The 13,099-nt window shown below is 37.6% G+C and overlaps 1 protein-coding gene across 1 annotated transcript; it reads right to left on the reverse strand.

Annotated features, from left to right (window-relative positions):
• Positions 1-6,052: 6,052 nt before the first annotated feature.
• Positions 6,053-12,785, reverse strand: LOC143884481 (cysteine-rich receptor-like protein kinase 3). The gene is made up of 8 exons (XM_077388086.1): positions 11,833-12,785; positions 10,120-10,535; positions 8,387-8,500; positions 8,162-8,301; positions 7,844-8,054; positions 7,515-7,749; positions 7,057-7,201; positions 6,053-6,945 (listed from the first exon to the last, which is right to left on the reverse strand). Exons 1-8 carry the CDS (start codon positions 12,213-12,215, stop codon positions 6,625-6,627), a joined length of 1,965 nt encoding a protein of 654 aa, XP_077244201.1. The 5' UTR covers positions 12,216-12,785; the 3' UTR covers positions 6,053-6,624.
• Between the last annotated feature and the right edge of the window lie 314 nt (positions 12,786-13,099).

Raw genomic sequence — 13,099 nt, forward strand, 5'->3', positions numbered from 1 at the left:
AACTATATAATTAAGGAGATCAGGAGATGATTGATGAATGCGTCCATAAAAGAGGTAATAGAATAGCATGTCTTAATCAAATTTAGGGATTTTTGCTGATTAGTCCTTGCATGGCAAAATAATTGCTTATTAGTCCCTCAGAAAAGCATATTAGCTCAACGGTCCTACTTTTAGAAAATATTTGCTAAAAGGTTCCTAAAACTCACAAACTTCAATTTTCTCGGCTAAAAATTTTAAAATGGCAAATTTACCCCCAACCCATTTAATCATTTTTGGATTTCCCTTCTAATTTTTTAGGAAATAAGCAACATTATTATCTCTTCCAATATTCTTGTCAAAAAACCTTCAACAAAAAAATAGTTCTAGGAATTTAAAAAAATTTAAAATCCCTCTAAAATAAATTAAATAGGATCAGTTTGAGTTATCTGTATGAATAGGTTGTGCCTCTAAAATAAAATTGAAAATCCCTCTAAAATAAAACCCCTCCATACGATGATCCATTTTTTCCGTTAAAAATTTTAAAATGGCAAAAAAAATCAAAAATTTATTATTGAAGACATTAAAAAAAAAAGATAAGTATACCAACCCTATTCAATTTTTCAGTTAGGGACCTTCAGTTTATGATGTTATCCCTCTAAATTAATCAAACATAATTCCTCAATGAAAAAAATTTCTATAGAAATAATTTTCAATGAGAGATATTTTCTTGCAATCCAACAAAGCTAGGAATTTCTTAGAAAAGTTAGAAACGAAAAATATTCCTAAAATTCCTTACTTTATTTATCTATGAAGAGAAGACAACTCAAGCCGATCCTATTTAATTTATTTTAGAGGGATTTTCAATTTTTTTAATTCCTAAAACGATTTTTTTGTTGAAGGTTTTTTGACAAGAATATTGGAAGAGATAATATTGTTGCTTATTTCCTAGTTTTTTTCTTAACCCAAGACCTTTAAGGTTCCGATTTTAAGGCTTTAGGTCCAGTAGAGGTAAAATCCTTTGACAAGAGCTTCCGAGAATATGAGTTGTAGATCCCTTTATGCGGTGAAGAGAGTGGAAGTGAGTGAAGAGAGTGGAAGTGAGACTCCTTGAAGACAAGTCAGAGTGGGCACTCGAAAATTGGAAGGGAAAGCCAAAAAACGCTAAAAATGATTAAATGGGTTGGGGGTAAATTTGCCATTTTAAAATTTTTAACGGAGAAAATTGAAGTTCGTGAATTCTAGGGACCTTTTAGCAAATATGTTCTAAAAGTAGGACCGTTAAGCTAATATGCTTTTATTATGGACTAATAAGCAATTATTTTGCCATGTAGGGACTAATCAGCAAAAATCCCTTAAATTTATCTTAGATTTTACTATAGTTCTTAGTTATCTTAGTTTGTAACTTTACCCAATGATACAAATTCTAGAAGAAATGAAATCATCCTCGTTGGTGAGCATTTCCTTTTAGTTTCTGTAATCTATAATGCATGGTACTTGTTCGTGCTTTTTGTTGTATTGGATCGAATGACTATTGCTTTACTATTGCCGTTTGCTTTTTTGCATTTTTCTGCATAGGCTTGCATTTTGGTAACTTAAAAATCCTTTGTTTTCTCTAAAATGACATTAAGAGCCTAAGAAAGAAGGAAGTTACTTTCTTCTTCACAATGGGCTAGAATTAGGGCTGCAACTCGGGTCGGGCAGGTCGGGTTTTGAAGAACCCAACCCTACCCGAGAAATATCTCGGGTCGGGTAGGGCTTTTCCTGGAAAACCCACGATTCCGAAACCCGGCCCTACCCATGATAAATCTCTGGTCGGGTCGGGTTGGGTCTGGTTTTTTTATGTTGATGCAATTTTTTAAAGAGAACTGTTGTTTGTCAAGGCAACTCAACTCATAGAAGTAGAAAAACTCAAGCATGGCAAACTCTTTAGTGCATTGACTAATAACTAGTCCAAAGAGAATAAATTGATGCATTACCAAATGAAAATAATTATACTCATATGAGATAAAGAACAAACTATTTATTGAAACCCTAGAGCTAAAGGGGGGAAACAAACAGAAGATGGAAAGAGTCCTTATGATTGCGTGCGTGCGTAAGTTTTACTTTTAAGTTTTCACTTTTAAAGTAACCAAGTTTTAGAAACATGAACCCAACCCAAGCTATTCTCGGGTCGGGTCGGGCCCCTTCAAACCCGGCTCGACCCGAGATTCATGCGGGCTTTTGGATTGTAGACCCGGTTCAACCTGAAACCCGAGAAACATGAACCCAACCCAAGCTATTCTCGGGTCGGGTCGATACGGGTTGGGTAAAGCCCGACCCAAGTTGCAGCCCTTTCAAGTAAAGCTTGCCCAAACAGGATAGTCAATCTCAGGAACATAGTCAATCTCACATACCATAACAAACATGTGAACACTTTCAAGTAAAGCTTGCCCAAACAGGATAGTCAATCTCAGGAACATAGTCAATCTCAGAAACAGCTTAACCATGGATTTCTATCCCGTGGTGAATAGCCCACGAGATCCCCAATCCACTATCCACAAATCAAACAGACCATGATTCTAGAAGTTAGTTACATTGGGTCACATGGTTTCTAGGAAAGTCAACGTTTCATGAAAATATTAATTTTCAAAATTTTCTCTTCACAGGTCCAAAAACCCTCTTTTATTAACCCCACCACCTCTTTCTTTGACTCCATGCAACCACCACCTTAGAGACTTAAACTTATAATAATATTATAGTTGAATCTTCCAATTGTTCTTCTTTAGGGAGATGATATCCCCTCCCCCCGGCATTACGCATGCGCTCCCCTCATGACGTGAACAGTGTGCAACTTTAATGCTTTTTGACGTCAAAATCACATTAAAAGGAGAGCGCATGTCTAATGAAGGGGGTGAAAATATCATCACCACTTTTTTATTATGGAAGATTACACATATTAAAGAGAGAGGAGTCCCTATAGCGACCCACTTTGGTAAGCCTATCGGACCAATTCAGTGATGATTTTCGGAAAATGTATAAATTAAAAATTTCCCCTTCTTTACAATGCATGTTTTAATCCAAAAAATGGTGTCTCCACGACTCGATGGGCCATCACTATCACGCTTAGCCCATTAAGTTACATTAACATAAAACAAATTTTGCGTCCATTTTTACGTCGAGAGAAAGGAGCCTTAGGAATCCTCTTCTACCTCAAGAATTCAACAATGTGATCATGAAAGATGCTCAAACCCATATGAACAGCACAAATTTTGGCTTCCGTTGACTCAGTGAAAGCAATTAGGCCAAAGAAAGAGAAAATGATGTCATCCTCGAAATCCCAAAGAAATCCTTCAATGCCAACTTTGCCTTGCGTAGTTACGTTTGAGGGCATTGGTAGAAGGTGCGTTCCAATTGTTTTAATTGACCTGAACTTGACTTTATAGTTTATATGTGTACTGTAGAATATGAGATTTGCTAGGCAGTCTCGCGGAAAGCCATTCCGCGGCTCACTTTTGCAGGAGAGAACAACCAAATCATGTGAATTAAATGAATAAGACAAAATATGATAAAAAGTAAGGGTGTACGGCTGTTCTCTGCTGCAAATATGAGCCGCTAAAGGGCTTTTGGCAAAATTGCTTGGCAAATCCCTTTTGGAGCAGTTCACCATGGGACAGCAAGCCGAGGTTTATTTTATCCTTAGCCAACTTGCTATCCTCTGTTCACGTCATACTTTGTTCTTGAATAAAATATTACAAAGATAAAATTGGTGAATCGTACATAAGCCGTCTTTTATTTCTTCTTCACTTGAAGTTCTTTCATAGTGCTCTCTCAAAAAGAAAGAGTTCCAAAGAACTTGAATGAGATGAGTGAAATCATCTCCTATTTATAGATGAAGGAGTGAAGGGGTTTGAAACCCAAATCTCCATTTGGGGTTGATTCATCAAATTTCAAATACTTCCCACCAAAACATTTGAAAAGATTCCAAATTAAAAAGATCGGGGGAACTTTGCACAACTTTCAAGATTTTAATTTTTCCTTTCAAATTAATGGAGGGAACTTGCACAAGTCTCAAAAACTTTGGCTTTTGTCTTGCTCAATAAATTCTTTTGTTTTGTTTCTACATTCTGTTCTTATCATTATCAACAACACAAGATTCCTAGCCCGACCCTACTATCCGAAAATCAAACACTCCCTATGGATTCTAGAAGTTGATCATGTGCTCTAGGTCGGTTTTTTTCAGGTTTTAAGTGACTTAGTGGGTCAGGGTCACCTAATTTTTCTGAAAGAGGTTTCTTAGACCCTCGTATGGGTTGTCAAGTTGAGTTTTCAACGGGTGTTTCCTTTATTTTAGTACCCACCAGGCCACCACCCCATTCTTGTGGTCCCACGACGCTTTAGGAGACTTAAACATATAGTATTATTATAGTTAAATCTTCCAATTATTTTAATTGACTTGCATTTGACTTTATAGTTCAAACTATAGTATTCTGACCCATGCTCGGCATGGGTGTAAAATGGTGGGCCCCACCCCATGAAAACATGAGGTGCAAAATGATGGGTCCCACTATATGCATGAGTTTACCTAGAGTCAATGGGACCCACCCAGCAAAACATGAGGTGTGGAGATGGTGGCCCACCCTATCAAAACATGAGTTCTAAAATGTTAGGCCCCACCGATGCTATACACCAGTGTAAATTGGTGGACCTACCCATAAAAATAAGGTGTAAATGGTGGGCCTCATCTCATAAAAAATGAAATGTAAGATGGTGAGCCCTCGACAATGCAATGTTTGGGTGGAGTTAGTGGCTCCAACCATGCTAAGCATGAGGTGTGAAAAAACTAAGCATAGAAAAAATTCCAATATTGTCATGGAGAACGTAAACGTTTCCGAATAAATATCCGATCGAAAGAAAATGAATGAATAATAGATAGCTGGGGAGTGTCTTGGCAATTTGGCAGAAAGCCCTATTGCAACTCCTCGTTTTTTAATTAGAGAAGAGCCACCTCATCGCTGAATGTCTTATTTATTAATTCATATGAGGTGGCAATCTCTCCTGAAAAAGAGGTGCCGGATAATTACTTTTGCAAAATTTCCAACACATTTACCATTTTATATGTAGTATAGAATAAAATTACCCTTGTCCAGCCAAAAACATTCATATTTTGAAAAGGGAGATGATTTTTCACCCCCAGTAGGATTATGCGCCCCCTTGTAGCTTGATTTGATGCTCCCCTTATAACGTGATCTGACGTGAACTGTGTGCAACTTTAACGCTCTTTGACGTCAAATCACCTTAAAAGAAGGGGGCGCATACGTACTGCCGGGGGGTTGTGAAAATATGATCGCCCAATGTTTCAAAACATAAAGAGACACTACGGAGTGGGGCCCACCCATTCACCATCGTATGATCTGCCCCATATCTGATTGGCCCCCCAGTCATCAGATGATGCTAACCATTCAACCACAAGACTAAAAAGATAGACCCATACTCATTTCTTATTTGAACCATCATTTTGTGGGCCACCGACCAAACACGGTTAGGATCATTCAAGGAGCATGATTTCCAAGCTATGGCATCTCTATGGCTGGGCTCACCAGATTAACAGTCCAGATCAACCTCACACCATGTGGGTGGGCCCTAATCATAAATGCCTCGTACTGGAGCACATTATCCTTGCAGCTACATTTTCTCTCTTCTCTGACATTGAGACTGATTCTGGACCCAAACAAGCAAAAAATGGGAATAAAATCCTTAAATATAGTCACAACAGATCCAATTTGGATCGGATACACCTATGACTTTGTCACGATCCATTCAAATCACTTATCCGTTGGATTGGATTCAGAATGTCCTTAGGATCCTACTTCACATGTCTCAATCAGGATTCATTAAAATCGGAGTGTCCTTCGGAGTGTCCTAGTAGGTCCTACTTACTTTATACATGGTTAAAATTCTCATCAGGGTGAGACGAGCGCGAGTAGAAGCACAGTGGGCTAACGATTTAGGGTCAATGGTTAGAGAAGGAAGAGAGGCGGTGACTTGAGACTTGAGAGAGATGAATGAATAAATACTGAAAATAGAAATCATTAGAAAAAAAATGCAGATAGTTTACTTTTACTTAAGTACCCTTGTAATAGTACTTAGCTGTAAAAAATTGGAGAGTACTATTGTAAAATAATATACACCATATTCAGCTAAAAAACCAATTGCCCAAGAACATGAAGAAACTTTACATGAATTTTACAAGAAGAAGACAGACAGATCTTGATCTAAAAATGTTTGGGCAATGAACATGTGTTCATTTAACAAATACTGATGTGCTGTTAGTGGAAGGCTTCTCAGTGGGCAATCATATATACAAGTAAATAACACAAACAATGAAGGATTATGTTTAAACCATAGCTGTGAAACTGAGTAACTCAGTTCACCAACTCAACTGAGTCATCTTGCTTTGGGTGGCTAATGCCTTACATCACCCAGACTTAGGAACCACCAACCCCAAAAGATAGAGTAGGAAATGAAGGCGCGGTTAGTTGCCCAAGTTAGATGTTGAAAGTCTGGGTCTAGTTGGGCTTTTGGTAAGTCCAAGCTCTCAAAAATGAAAACTATTGTGTTAGAATTAGCCTCGGCCATTAGGACATGATTCTCATAGCCTGAGACAATTTATCTTGGATCAAGCAGGGTCACTGTCATGCTATTCCCAGAAGATTGGGAGTTGGATTCAGGGCGGAAAATTTCAAAAGGAACAGATGGAATTTCTGTGTTAGAATTGAGGAACGGTGGCTGCGCTGGTGAAGGAAGGTTACTACTTTCATCTGTTAGCATTTTAACTACCATTGACATTGTAGGCCGCAATTCAGGGGATGCTTGTGTGCACAGAAGGCCAATATGGAGTACCCGAAATGCATCTTCTTCCCGAAATCTACCTTCCATAGTTGGATCAACAGCTTCTGAGAGTCTTCTTGACGTGTAAAGGTTCCAAACCTAAACAAAATCAAGATTGTTGAGAATATAATTTGACAAATAAGAGTCACTAGTCACTACCAAAATCAAGTTTAGAATTTTAAGTACAACAAGGTTTAAGGAGAGAGATACCAAATGCAGAATAGAAGACGGTTCCTGAGGGTACGAATTAATCCTCTTTCCACAGATGACTTCAATTAGTAGCACACCAAAACTGTAAACATCTGCTTTCTCTGTTAACTTTCCACGGACAAGGTACTCAGGAGCCATGTAACCTCTACAAAATTTGAATAGGAACGCACATCATTTGAATGTTCACAGTTGTGCATGTACATTAGTAAGTTTATATGGGTCTCCTCACTTTAAGTTGTAACTTTGATAACCCAACATGCTTTAACGACATAGTGGAGAATGATCTAATGAAAGTAAAAAAAGGAATAGTGTATAATTAATTGGAGTTGAAGGCTTGGAGGCTACTGGAATAGCCTCTTAGCTGAACCTTCAGGTTTCGAGTCCGATTTGTAACTAACTGTTTTAAGTGAAAAGCAATAAAGGAAATCCATAATCAATTATGCTAAGACTGTGCTTACCGTGTTCCTGCTATAGCGGTGCTGATGTGGGTTTTATCTTCTGGGAAAAGTCTAGCAAGCCCAAAATCAGCAATTTTAGCCATAAAATTCTCGTCAAGCAGTATATTTCCCAACTTTATATCTCTGTGGATAATCCTCAATTCTGATTCCTCATGAAGATAGGCCAATCCCTCCGCCGTCCCTACTAGGATATGGTATCTCATATCCCAGGTTAGCAATCGAGCATTCGTTTCATCTGTATAAAAAATGATAGACCAACAAATAAAGGACTGATTGGATCAAGTTTCTATAAGTTGAAATGTTCATAAAAAAGAATTTAGAATACAAACCAAAAAGGTGCTGATGGAGACTTTTGTTTGGCACATATTCATAAACAAGAAGACTTTCGGGGCCCGTGATGCTGCAGCCTAACAGTTTGACAAGATTTTTGTGATGAACGCGACTGATCAAATTAACTTCATTAAAGAAATCATCGACCCATTGCCTTGTGTTGAAAAGGAGCCTCTTTATTGCGATAACCTTCCCATCTGGTAAAATCCCCTGTTTGACATAATAACCACATTCAGTTAACCACATTCAGTTATCTTAGAACTATACTACATACAAACAATTGCCAATGAAGGAAATGAAACTGACTGAGAAATTACTTTGTACACCGTGCCAGATGCACCGTGACCCAGCTTATTGGAACTATGGAAGTAATTTGTTGCCCTTTCAAGAGTTTCGTATTTGAAGTTCAATTCGGATTTATTTACAGTGGCTGCTAGAGCACCCAGTTGTGCCCTTTCTGAAACATAAACAAGTTTCAGCGAAGGAGTTCAAAATTATAATAAGAAAGGAATTTCGAATATTCAAACAAAATTGCATGTCACCTTTCCTCATCCTTTTAAGTTTCCTTCTCCAAAAGAAAACACAAGATATAATAATCATCGCAGCTGTCAAAACAGAGGAAGTTGTGGCCAGAATGATAGCCAGAGTCTGGTGCCCTAATGACCAGTAGCAACGTAGATATGTCAGAAAAATATTTGCAGGAAAACTATGAAAATATGGAGATAAAAAATAAAAATTTAAATGTTTCAAGTTCATGATAGAAAATATCATAATTATTGAGAGATGAAAGGTACCCAAGTTTCCAAGCATGAGCAGAACTAATGTTGATGAGAGAACTGAAGGTTTTAGATGGGTATGAGTTCTTATTAAGAGATGATTTGCATTTTAATCTCGGTTGTATTCTTGTGTTATTCACTCATTATTTACTTTTAAATTTTGTATCTAGGGCATATTTTCTATACACATGTAGGCAAGGCATAGTCATAATGCACTTTCATATCGGTGTTGATTTATATATCTACTTTCATTCACTAAGCCTTGTTACTAACTGAAAATTCTATATATCCAAGTCATTCCCCATCCTTCTATTCCACATTCCCACCTCCTTTCCCTTTCTTGCCCAATTGCAGATAAAGAATAAGCCATTCTCAGGATGAAATAAAGCTTACCCTAGATCTAACCCTATGTACTGAAGTGACAAATCCCTTTGTTCGTATTTCTTGGTGTTGAGACTTTTTGAAGATTTAAGCTCCTTTGGGTGTTCTCCATAGATGATGAGCATGTTTAAATTCATGTTGGTGAAGGAAGCTATACCTGGTTTATCTGAACGTAAAGAACGATGCTGATCCTGGTTAAAATTACTAATAGATTACCAATAGTATATCAATGATATTTTAGATCACATAGATGGGATAATGCTTGTTCTTTATGTAACCCTATATGCTGAAATGATAAATCACTTTTTTCTCCATATTCTTAATTTTATTTGTTCTCATGAACATTACTAAAATTTGTATTGAAGGCTATTCCTGGTTTACCCAAAGCTGGAGGATGCTGATCCTTGTTTAAATTAGCAACAATCCACTAATGAAGATTTAAACCTTGGATTAAAGAAGGCTTAGTCTTGATCTAACCATATGTATTGAAGTCGGAATTCAAGATATATGGATGTAAATCGAACAATGATTATAAATATCTAAGCATAAGCATCGTACTTGACTGAAGTGCTACCTATTATGAATGTTAATTTGAGTGTAAGATAGTTGGAAATCCAAGAACTTTCACCCATTATTGGTTTTTCAAGGGCCCTGTTTGTTTTGGATTTTGAGAACCGATTGTGATTCCAAAACTGATTGTTGGACTCAATTACAGGGCCTAATTAAAGAGCAATTTGATTGTGAGTGCAACATTCTTCATGAGAAGTGTTATAGATTCTCTTCCTTCAACCTAGTGGGCAGCTTGAATGATTGGAACCCCTCGATAAAGACAAATGTGATTTTTGTGCAACAGTGAATTAATATGCAAATTCACTGTCCCTTGCGCAAATTCTCACAAGGATGTGTCAGTATGACAAAACCTGCAGAACAGCTTTCACCATTTCATTCATGTTAAGACCTCATGTTTTTTGAATTCCTTCCTATAGCCTAAATAAATCCAACCAAGGGAATCACAGAAATATCATAATTTAAAGAGAAACTAAACGAAGAAATATCATCAGTAATCACCAAAAAACAATGGAAAAATTTAAAAAGAACAAACAAATTGAACAACTCATCGTTACCTCCAGCCGAAGCATTACCACTCCCTGAATCGTTATAGAATTTTTGAGTTGAATACCTCATATAACATCCAGAATTCAACACCCTCCCTTCCTCATTTGGGAGGCATGAGCCAATGTTGGAGACTGCATTCTCCAAACACATACTGCAAGAGGTCGTATTCAAAGAATCCCAGCACTGGGCCAACCCGTAAGCTGTGGAGTTCCCTCCACCAACAAAACCTGCAAAGAATCCATTATTCTTCGGTGCCTCAATGCTCAAGTTCCTCATAATCTCATTAGTATTTGCTGCAAAATCTGTCTGATTCCTATTTGCTGCAAAATCTGTCTGATTCCCACCGAATTGTGTCACCCCACAAACAGTCCTAGCTACAGGGCTCAATGCCTCGTCAAAGAAATTGTAATCATCGTACCTGTTGAAGTATAAATGATTAAATAACGCTAACTCTTAACAGCTTAAGCTTTTGGAGTAATTGGTTGTTTTTACATGGTATCAGATGTCTTGCCTCCTTGCAGGTCTTGGGTTCAAAACCCAACAACTCGTTGATATTAAAAACCGTTTTTAAGTATAATGATTAAATAACACCAACTCTACCAACTTCTTGGAAGGTTTGTGCCTTTGCTTGGATGGAGTCATTAGATAAGATTCTTAATGTGGACCACTTGAGGAACCGTCACATGTGGATCACAGATCATTGTGCGCTTTGTGTGGAGGCAGGAAAATCGTTGATCACATATTCTTGCATTGCAAAATTGCCAGATATGTGTGGGGTAAAATGTTACGTAGATTTGGCAGATCATGGTTATTCCCATCTAAGCTATCAGAGTTATTAGAGACTTGGTCTTTCATCCCATGGAGAAAACAGGGTATAATCTTATGGCATGTGATTCTATCAACCACAATATGGGTATTGTGGAAGGAGCGGAACTACAGGGAAATCTCCACATTTCCTAAACAATAAGATTCTAGCTCTTAACTATTGCTTGGGTCCGAGCATTAACTAGCTTCTGTTTTGTCTCAGCACACGATCTATGGCAAGGATGGTCAAAGGTGTGAAATAGTAGGTAGTTGGGGCCGGTGATCTCACAAGATTGGGAACACCCCTGTAGCGGCTATCCTAAGCTAAATTTTGATATTTCAAGCTTGGGAAATCCCGGGCGGGTACCGTAGGTGGTCTTCTAAGAAATGATAAAGGAGGTACGGTTTGGGCGTTCTCAAGACCAATTGGGACCACATACTCCAATGAGGCAGAAATTAGAGCTACGCATCAAGGAATAAGGTTGATGATAGAGAATAACATCCGTGATAAGGTGATAGTGGAAGGAGATTCCTTGAATGTGATAAGATGGTTGAAGGGAAGTGGGTCCCATCATTTTCAGTTTGCAAGATGGATTGATGAGATATTGGATTGGGAGGAGGGAACGCCAATCTCATTTCATCATTTCATCATGTGAGAAGATCAGCCAATAGCGAGGCCAACAGGCTAACTAGGGAAGGTGCATCTGGGGTGGAGTATGAAGTCTTTGATTTCATCCCCCCTCAATGTGTTTTTTGGTTTATGTTGCCTTCTATTTCCTTGTTGGTTTTCCCATTCTTTCTTTCACTATTAATTTTATTCATTCCCATTCAAAAATAAATAAATAAATACATAAAATCACCAACACTTTAACAACTTAAGCTTTTGGAGTAATTGGTTGTTTTGACTATACCTCAAGTAACACCCATCAAGGAAAACCCTCCCTCCCCTTGTTGCTCTCTGAAATGGAAGGCATCTAACAATTTGGATCTTGCACTGGGCAAAACAGAGGTCACAATCAGTGGTTGAGAGATCATCCATACATTGCCCCAACGAAAATAGAGTCGCATTTCCCGTCCCTCTGATCACTTCGGCGAATCGCTTAGAATGAACAATGGGAGTTATACCATCCATGGCCGATAGGTAGCTGTTAATGAAGGATTGGCGTACAGATGCTGTAGAGGTTACATTACTACATATGAGGGCGGCTACAGAGGATCGTGGGTCTGAAAAACAAGGGGAGATGGAGAAGAAAACCAATAATAGAAAGATAAGATAGGATGAAGCAAAATCCATTAAGAAACTGAAAAATATTTCAGAGAACTTTAATGGGTTTTGGTTTTTGGGAATGAATATGAGAGAAGGCAATGAACCCAGAATTTTAATGGATTTTTAGGACTTGCGTCTGAAAGAAATGGAAAGAAGAATAAGAAGAAACTTAGTGAAACAGTAAAAAAATCAGAGAACTTTAATGGGTTTTGGTTTTTGGGCCTCAATATGAGAGAAGGCAATGAACACAGAATTTTAATGGATTTTTAGGACTTGGGTCTGAAAGAGATGGGTAGAAGAATAAGAAGGAAATCCAATAGTGAAAAAAGGAAAAAATTCAGAGAACTTTAATGGGTTTTGGGCGTGAATATGAGAGAAGGCAATGAACCCAGAATTTCAATGGATTTTTAGCATTTGGGTCCGAAAGATGTTGCAAGGGTAAATGGTTTTTGGGTATGAAAAAGATGGGTAGGAAGAGATTGGGATTAGAGAATAAAATGGCAAAGGAGAGAGGAGTTTTGATATTTTTTTATTTGGAGTGGGAGATTGCGTCTCAAATATGAACATAGGCTTTTTCTAGAATATTTTGAACAACTGATACTCTGGCTTTCGATGGATTTTGTATGACTAATGCATCCTGTCTTTTATTATTTAAAGAGCTAGGTACATATTATTACTGTTCCCATTCCCAAAAAGCTATCACAAGCCAATTTGAAAAGAAAAAGCAAGGTGAGTTAGTGCAATTATTAGAGTAGGGATGTCGGCACAGCCATGTTTTAATAATTGCAAAAACTAAGCTTATCTTTCCTTTTTTAATTGGCTTGAGAGATATTTTGGGAACTGTGATAATACCTTTTAAAGTTTTAACAGCTCTTTAAATACTAAAAGACAAGATGTATTAGTGAAAATAT

Source organism: Tasmannia lanceolata, unplaced genomic scaffold (genome assembly GCF_043159265.1).
Source record: "Tasmannia lanceolata isolate RefF3 unplaced genomic scaffold, GAP_Taslan_0.1 ptg000008l, whole genome shotgun sequence".
Classification (NCBI taxonomy): Eukaryota; Viridiplantae; Streptophyta; class Magnoliopsida; order Canellales; family Winteraceae; genus Tasmannia; species Tasmannia lanceolata.

Excerpts from the sequence above, each read along its gene's own strand:
- LOC143884481 (XM_077388086.1), bottom strand. The coding sequence starts at position 12,215 with ATGGATTTTGCTTCATCCTATCTTATCTTTCTATTATTGGTTTTCTTC. Across the intron at positions 7,202-7,514 it reads ACCGCTATAGCAGGAACACG|AGGTTACATGGCTCCTGAGT; the intron begins GTAAGCACAGTC and ends CAAATTTTGTAG. Across the intron at positions 6,946-7,056 it reads CGTCTTCTATTCTGCATTTG|GTTTGGAACCTTTACACGTC; the intron begins GTATCTCTCTCC and ends GATTTTGTTTAG.